This window comes from Erigeron canadensis, chromosome 9 (assembly GCF_010389155.1).
Source record: "Erigeron canadensis isolate Cc75 chromosome 9, C_canadensis_v1, whole genome shotgun sequence".
Taxonomy (NCBI): domain Eukaryota; kingdom Viridiplantae; phylum Streptophyta; class Magnoliopsida; order Asterales; family Asteraceae; genus Erigeron; species Erigeron canadensis.
In genome coordinates this window covers 12,202,737-12,211,218 of record NC_057769.1, presented here as the reverse complement: position 1 = coordinate 12,211,218, position 8,482 = coordinate 12,202,737, and the positions used below count along the sequence as shown (strand labels likewise).

At 34.5% G+C, this 8,482-nt stretch overlaps 1 protein-coding gene across 1 annotated transcript; it reads left to right on the top strand.

Moving 5' to 3' along the window:
- The first annotated feature begins 418 nt into the window (after positions 1 to 418).
- On the top strand, positions 419 to 8,251 carry LOC122581948 (tyrosyl-DNA phosphodiesterase 1). Its single transcript, XM_043754278.1, has 16 exons — positions 419 to 479; positions 572 to 763; positions 1,060 to 1,326; positions 1,479 to 1,643; positions 2,560 to 2,620; positions 2,928 to 3,004; positions 3,093 to 3,350; positions 3,478 to 3,567; positions 3,982 to 4,116; positions 4,568 to 4,717; positions 5,305 to 5,408; positions 5,599 to 5,652; positions 6,918 to 7,008; positions 7,411 to 7,488; positions 7,588 to 7,738; positions 7,999 to 8,251. Exons 1-16 carry the CDS (start codon positions 462 to 464, stop codon positions 8,061 to 8,063), a joined length of 1,956 nt encoding a protein of 651 aa, XP_043610213.1. The 5' UTR covers positions 419 to 461; the 3' UTR covers positions 8,064 to 8,251.
- Positions 8,252 to 8,482: the final 231 nt, after the last annotated feature.

The window sequence follows — 8,482 nt, the reverse complement described above, 5'->3', positions numbered from 1 at the left end:
GGGTGTTGCTTAGTCTATTCGTTTAACATGGATGAACCATATCAGTTAAATGTGAAAATACCTTCCGGTTTAAATTTCTGTTTGTTAAACTAGAAAAAACAATCCTTTAAGCATGTTTATTTTTTAACCATTAATTGACTGAATGATTAAAAAGATATTTGTATATATTAAGTCAATATAATTTTTTTAAAAGAAACAATTTTAATTAACTTAATAACTTAACCGATCATTCCCGATGAACATACCCGGTAAAACGGTCTGTTCGAACGTGATTTTAACGCATTGACCAATTCATAGTAAAACAAATCGTAGAGAGAAAAAAAGAAAAAAAAAGAAAAGTAAAACGGAGCTCCATCAGTACAATACTTAGTTACTGACCCACTATTATCTTGACCAAAACCCCCCAAAAATTAACATATTTCCGTTATTTAGGGTTTTATGATCTTATTTTATTCTCTAAAATGTCAAATTCTTCTCAGGTGCCTCCCCGTCTTCATTCATTATAAACTTTCATTATCACTATGTTGATTATTTAATAAATTACATAATAGTTTTATTTATTTACATACAGAAAGTTGGAATTTTGGTTCCATTAACAGATGAAGAAGAAAAAAACACTTCAAATCCAATCCCAAGCATTGAAATTAGTAAAGGAGTTAATGTTATAGGGCGAGAAGTTATTCCGATTCCCGACAAAAGACTTAGTCGCAAACATGTCACTATTACTGTCTCTCCCGATGTTTCTTCTGCTCAACTTTTCGTGGTATCGTTTCTCTACCTCTTTCGTATACACGACACTTGTTAGTTTTACGATAATAAGATTGTTGCCGTATAATGTGACGAATTGTCATTCGTATGTAATTAGCTACGTATGTAATGGACTTCTTTTTTTTTTTTTTTTTTTTTATGGTACCAATGTATGTAAGTAACTATTTATAGCAATGTTGAATGACTAAATTACCTCACAATTGGATCGCTTTGGTTTGTATAGTGCTATTAGTGATGCTTTAATGATGTTAAAAGAGTAATATATGGTTGACGTATTGTATCGATTTGTAGGAAGGAACAAACCCGGTTGTGATTAGATCTCAGGGTCAAAGGAAGAAGCTTTTGTCTCGAGAGAAACAGACGATTAGAGATGGTGATATTATAGAATTAATCCCTGGGCACTACTTGTTTAGCTATAGAGCTATCGATATTATAAGAAAAGGATCTTCATCAAACACCGGAAAGAGACCAATAACTGAAGGAGTTCAAGATGAGTCACCTACACAAAAACGATTGCGACAAGTCTCCCAAGATGAGGCCCTTGCTAGAAGATTGCAGGTACCATTTTATTGATTCAAAGAGTATATCAAAAATGGGTAAGATGTTTGTTGTGGTTGTTCCAGTGGTATTTCTTACTGTAGCAGTTTTTGTTGTGTAGTTTAGTTGACTGCTATGAGTATATGACTTATCTTTTTCTCTTTTACGTGCAGATGGAAATGAATGATGATATACAAGATAAGGAAAGCTCTGTTGAGGCAATTCGCAATTTTAAGCCCCCAAAAGAGATATTGTCCATGACCTTTCGGCTTATGCGCGTGAAAGGTCTGCAATCATGGGCTAATACTAGTTCTGTGTCAGTTGGTGATGTGATTCAGGTAAAGCGAGTTTTTTGCATTAGTGCTAATGAAATGGCTTTCAAATATATTCTGTTGCTTGTAACATATTATATATTGGCCAAACAATACATCTTAGCTGTTATATCGGTGTAGCATTTTGCAAGAAAAGTTTTAATGTTGCAGTTTGCAATCGGGTGTAGCAGCCTGTATCCTCCCCGCCCAAAGCATTCTGATTGCTTTGTTCTAAAATTTAAGAGTCTACTTGCTCAAAAAAACACCAACAGTAATATAAAATATATTATTAAAATCATTAATATGCAACACAGTATGTGTACATGTACACTGAAGTTAGTCCAACCTTAAAAAAACTACCATGCCATGCATATTTAAACTCTGAAACCAAATATCAGTAAATCAAAAGTTCTTTTTGCTTTTTTTTCGATACCATTCGGTTTTGGTACCGTAAAAACCGGTACCGAACCGATGACCGGTACCATAACTTCGGTACGGTATTCAGTTCCTACATTTGATGGATTTCGGTTTCGGTACCAACCGGTTCGGTACGGTACGGTACCGAGAACCATCCCTAGCTTGTAGCGTGATCAAGGGGAAAAAATCATGGAAAATAATATGCCTTGACATTTGACATAATATAACTAAAAAGTCGCACTGAAAGAACATCATTTTCTGCAATGAGCACTTCTACTTTATTATGGTCTGAAGAGACACTATCTTTGTGGCGTATAGTTTCTTATTTAATTTGATAACGTAGACAAGATGGAAAAACATTTAGCTTAGTTATTGTCTTGATATGAAATTTGTTGGGAAGTAAGATAGATTAAGTGCTTATCATTTGTCACTTTTGTACCCTCAGTTCATTTGGGGTTGGTATATATTACTGTAATAATGAGGGTTATGAAAACGCTTTCTGATATGATTTTCATATGTTTGTTAGGGGAATGTGCTTGTTGCTGTTCTTTCAAACTACATGGTGGACATTGATTGGTTGATATCAGGTAAGAAACATCCTCACAACTCTCAAGTGTGCAACTCTGCAACTCTGTGAGTCTGTGATATGTATTTAGTGAAACTTGTATAGTTTGTTGTCATCTGTAAAATTCTTTAAGACCTTACATTGCTACTCTCTGTGGATTCCAGATCATGACTACACATTCTTTGCCATTTCAGTTTAATTACTAATACTATTAAGCATATCTATAGCTTTTAAAAAAAAATTCTTTTGTGTTTTGGTTACTCTTCCACAATTTTTAGTTTGTCAATATTGAGGACTTATAATGATGACCATTTTGTTTTCTGGTGTAGCATGTCCAACTCTAAAGAATATCCCTCATGTTTTGGTGGTTCACGGTGAAAGTGATGGTAGACTGGAGCATATGAAGGTCTGCGTCGATCTAAGTTACCATTCATGCTTTTAAAGATTTTTGCTGGCGTAAAAATCTCACCAATTTATTCCTCGCTATCATATAGAAAAGCAAACCTGCAAATTGGATTTTGCACAAACCACCATTACCTATTGCATGGGGAACACACCATTCCAAAGCCATGTTTCTGGTCTACGCTGAAGGAGTGCGAGTTATCGTCCATACAGCAAACTTAATTTACGTTGATTGGAATAACAAAAGCCAAGGTCTCTGGATGCAAGATTTCCCCTGGAAAAGTCAAGATAATTTAAACAAAGGAAGTGCTTTTGAAACCGACCTGATCGACTATCTTAATGCATTGAAGGTCATTTACCTTTCCAATTAAAAAATTCTCATTTTGTGGCGTACATAATTAGTATTATCATTGTACATAAAATTAAATTAATCTGTCATCTATGGCTCATTTTAGTACTTATTATTAATATTTGCAGTGGCCTGAGTTTTCTGTCAAACTTCCGGAAGTAGGCAATCTCAGCTTCAACTCGTCCTTCTTTAAAAAATTTGATTACAGTAGTGCTACGGTAATTTCCTGACAGAAGTAGAGAGGATTTGTAATGGCCGGTTGGTAACAAGTCAAGGCTGGTACCTTTTCACACTATGGATCAAAACTAGTCTGATTGGGTTAAACATAAAACTGTTTTTTTCCAGTTATTTATATCATATTAGAAATGATTCATAACTTTATTATTATAATGTTTAACGTAATCGTTTTAGTAATGCGTTAAAAGGTTGTGTGGAATCGAAGATTATTCTCGGGAAGACTTTAAATTTGACCCATTTGAGATTAACTGTTACCTAAGTTGAACCTTTTTAAGTAAATTGGGTAAATTTTCTATTTAATAAACACACACACATGAACGGATGGTTTAGTAGTGTTATGCACTCTCAATTTTCTACTTCGACCATCTTTCCAATTTGGCACTCGTAAATTTCAGGTAAGGTTAATAGCTTCTGTGCCTGGATATCATACAGGCTCAAATGTCAAGAAATGGGGGCACATGAAGCTACGATCCATTCTACAGGACTGTATTTTTGATAAAGAGTTCCAGAACTCACCCCTGGTTTATCAGGTATTCATTAAATATTTCTCTATAACTGATGATGATCTGTTTACTTATATGAATGCCCTTTATTTTTAATTGACGTGGAAAAATGGATAGGTGGTTGACGAGTTATTATTTTGGTTGTCAGTGACCTGAAAAGTTTTTATCTATTTTTTTTCTTTGTATAAACATTTAGTGGGTCAAGCATATGACTACTAAAGTTATGCATTAAGCCATTAATTAAATTAGCTGTATTTTTTTTGTTATATAATGATTTAGGAGGTTTGATGGACTAAAAGGACGCTTTCGGCGACTTTCTATCTTTTCGATCCATTTGAACTTTATAAGCTAGTTATTTCTTTTTATTACACATTTGATATTTTAGAGGTAATAATGACTTTTGTTGACTCATTTTGAAGTATATGAGTAAAAAATTTCATCACTACCTCTATGCACTGATATGTTTGCACTGTAACAGTTCTCTTCCCTGGGTTCTTTAGATGAGAAGTGGATGACTGAGCTGGCATTTTCAATGTCGGCAGGAGTTTCAGATGATAAGAAGCCTCTTGGCCTGGGGGAACCTCTAATTGTATGGCCTACAGTTGAGGATATCAGGTGTTCTCTTGAGGTAATGTTCACCCATATTGTAGATGACGGTCATCATGGTCTTGTAGCTGATACTTGATCACTGCATTGCGTCTGGAAATACACAATTATGAACTGTCTTATTTAAAGTTATTTGATCATTGTTTAAACTCTAGATATTATGCTATATTATGAAATTATAACATACAGAATGATATTAGTGAAATTGTTTGCTGATTTAGTCTTTTTAAGAGGCCATGCTAAAAACTCATCTATTAGGAAGGCAATTCGTCTTACCTTATATTTCGAGGCTAACATATTCAATATCTGGTAGCTATTTTTATGGTTTAACTGAGAAAAATGTATACACCAATGAACCATTAGTTTTTTGAGTTTGTGCTTTTACTTTCTGTCATTAATGTTAGAGAATTTCTGTTATGTTTGGGTCAATCGAACTGACAGGTTTCAACCCCTACCCAAATTTGACAATCTCGTTTCGATATGTTGCCCCACTGGCTGGGATGAGGATCCTCTAAAGTTGCTTTCAACTTTACTAGTAAAGTTGGAAGCAACTTTACTGGCTGTCCATTTTACTGCCTCTAGTTACTAAGTTAAATCATTACTTCACAGGGTTATGCAGCTGGGAGCTGTGTTCCAAGCCCTCAAAAGAATGTAGAGAAAGCATTCCTGAAGAGATATTGGGCGAAATGGAAAGCAAGCCACACCGGTCGCTGGTATTAAATTAACCTCAGTTGTATGAACTTGTTAATCTTTATGCAGCCTACCAAAAAGCCTTTTGTTATATTCATTGACATATAATTACATTTAGCTTTGTTTTTGTCAACTGGAAGCATGTGCGGTTTTAGATTCATATTAATCAACCAGTTGTACTCGATACTAATAGATATATTTTTAATGTTACAGTCGTGCAATGCCTCATATAAAGACATTTACTCGTTATAACGGTCAAAACCTTGCGTAAGTCTCTATAACGCTGCATCTTAAAGTTGCCAATTTCAACTTGCTCCTTATGAATAAGTAGATTATTTCTAAAAAGTTAAGCAAGGTTACTGTAAGACCCTCAGGAACACGTATGGCGGTAAGGGTTTAGGTAAAGGCTTTCCCGAATATTGGGTAGCTCGCTGTTGTTAAAGGAACTGCGCTGAACAAGCCATACAACTCAAAAGTCCCCCAGAGTGTATTGTTGTGCTACAATATGTTATTCAATAAGTTAGATCACTATATTTTATATATATATTTTTTTATCTTAACTCCCACTTCTTCTTCAGCTCTTCATAAGCACTGCAATAATCTTAAACTTTACTCCAAGCAGCCGTAGCTTTATACTTTCTAAAACTTGCTCTTAATCTTCTCCTTTGAAATATCAATCTTGTTAAAAACTCTGCTGTTTCTTTCTTTCCAAATCCGATAAACGCAAGCTGCTAGAGCAATCCTTTGAACAACATTCCATATTGATTTGGGGCATTTAGAATCCAAGAACCATTTAATGATCCATCCCATTCATTAGGCATCCCTAAACCATTTATTTTACCCTTCACTTCCTGCCAAATCCACTTACATTCGAACTTTCACGTGGGGTACCATTTAACCAGCCTATCATGTGTACTCAGTCTTTCCTTTAAAGCTAACCATAGGATGAAAGCATGGCTAGGAATGCATTGAGTGAACCACACCACTTTAGCCCACTTAACTTTACTACCATAATCTCTGTTATCCATCCAAACTCTATTCACAGAAAACCTGACTTTTTCATTCTTATTATATACCCAAACAATGGTATCTTCTTTCTGTTAACTAAGCTTAGGGACATCTATTTTTTCTAATATACCATCATGCCCATACCAGTTTCTAGGCCAAGACCACTTCCCATTATCAATCATATCCACAACTTTAGTACTATGACTAAGCTTTGCACTATTAATCATTGCTTCAGTCACATAGTTACTCAATGGACATTCATTACACCACCTGTCATGCCATATATAGGTGCATTTACCATTCCCCAACTTATTAAACAGTGTTTTCTGATCAATTCTCTACCCTAGTTAGATCACTATTTCTGTAATATGTAAATGGTAATCATATTTAGCACATTCAAAACGTTTATAAAATTAGAAAAAATGTATTCTGGATCAACCTTACCTGACCCTTTTTGACCTAGTAGCCAAACCACTGATTTTTAAACTACTATTGATTTCGACTTTCCTTTGTTTGCTTGCCAGATGGTTCTTGCTAACTTCAGCAAACCTTAGTAAAGCTGCATGGGGAGCACTACAAAAAAATAATAGTCAGCTGATGATTCGATCCTACGAGGTATTTGACTCTCTTAATTTAAAGAAATACCTTACACATTTGACTTTTGATTGTTAAACGAGAGTCAGCTGGAATAATTATTAATAATTGTATGTAACTTAATAGTTGGATTGGCAAATATATTATAGGTCATTCGCTGAATTCTCACTGTACTTTAGCTTTTGCTTATTTGAAAAGTACACATCTTTTTTCTAGTATATGGTTCTTACAGAAAATTTTACGTAAAATTTGGTTTCTAAAACAATACATTTTGGAACATAAATACATGAAAGATTAAACATTTTTAGTCAGTTTTGTAGTCAAACAGGCAATTACAGTATAAAGTATACGAGAGTTCATGGATTGGAGAGCGAAAATATATCATTTGTCCTTGTATCTTGATTACCGTTTTTACTCTTGCAGCTTGGCGTGCTGTTTTTACCATCTTCAACCAATCATGTTCCTCCATTTTCTTGTACTGAAATAGGGAGCGCTTCAAAGGTAAAATGTTTGTTTCCATCTGTTTCTTCATTGTTAGGCAAAATTGTATGCTTCCTTATACTCCATAATTGTTACATAACTAACAACTTTTTATTTCAGAATAAATGTGGGTCCTCTTTGAAAAATCCTGATATCAGTAGAACAAAACTTGTAACATTGGCTTCAGTACATAACCAGAAAAGAGATCTGTCAGAGGTGATTACGTTGCCTGTGCCATACGAACTCCCTCCAAGACGTTACTCTTCAGAAGGTTACGTGCATTCATTTCTTAGTTTAACAGTTTAAGTATCTGGCTTTGTTTTCTGAATCATATGTTTATAGAAAAAAACATACACCGAGTATATGTTTTGACTAGAGGGGTCAATTTTGACCCATATACATACAATTGGGTCAATTAAAATTATGTTTCGTCTCTGATGTGTCAAATAGAGAACCGCAAGATACTATTATGATGGTCAGAAAACCAAATAGTTGTTCATGTTGTTGACATTGACTATGTGTGCCTTGCAGATGTTCCTTGGTCATGGGATCGACAATATAAGAAGAGGGATGTTTTGGGTCAAGTTTGGCCTTAGAAAAGTTCAATTTAATTTGTATATAACATTTTCGGAACAGATTAGGAACCAACAGATTACTTGCATTGTTAGTTGTTAGAAAACATTAACATTGTTTTTATTGGTTTTTGACAATTTCTTGCTTTCGAGACCGTCTAGTTGTATATTGTGTTAATTACTTAATTTGATTGTAACCACATTACCTTTAAGGGATGACATTGAAATGAATCAAGGAACTTTCACCGTAGAAAGTTACAAATATGTAATCAAGGTTTGGGTGTGAGAAAGTTCCACATGAACTCGTAGCAAGATCTTCGTTAGGGGGGATTCCTTTGTTGATGGCCTGCAATCAACAAATAAGCAGCACTCATATTAGAGTAGGTGCAGAAAATAATCCCTATGAACCACCTCTGGTGTATAAAATTAGTAGTATATGTTTA

Coding starts and splice junctions, on each gene's coding strand:
- LOC122581948 (XM_043754278.1), top strand. Junction 2,621..2,927: donor CATTGATTGGTTGATATCAG/GTAAGAAACATC, acceptor TTTCTGGTGTAG/CATGTCCAACTCTAAAGAAT. Junction 5,653..6,917: donor TATAACGGTCAAAACCTTGC/GTAAGTCTCTAT, acceptor TTTGCTTGCCAG/ATGGTTCTTGCTAACTTCAG.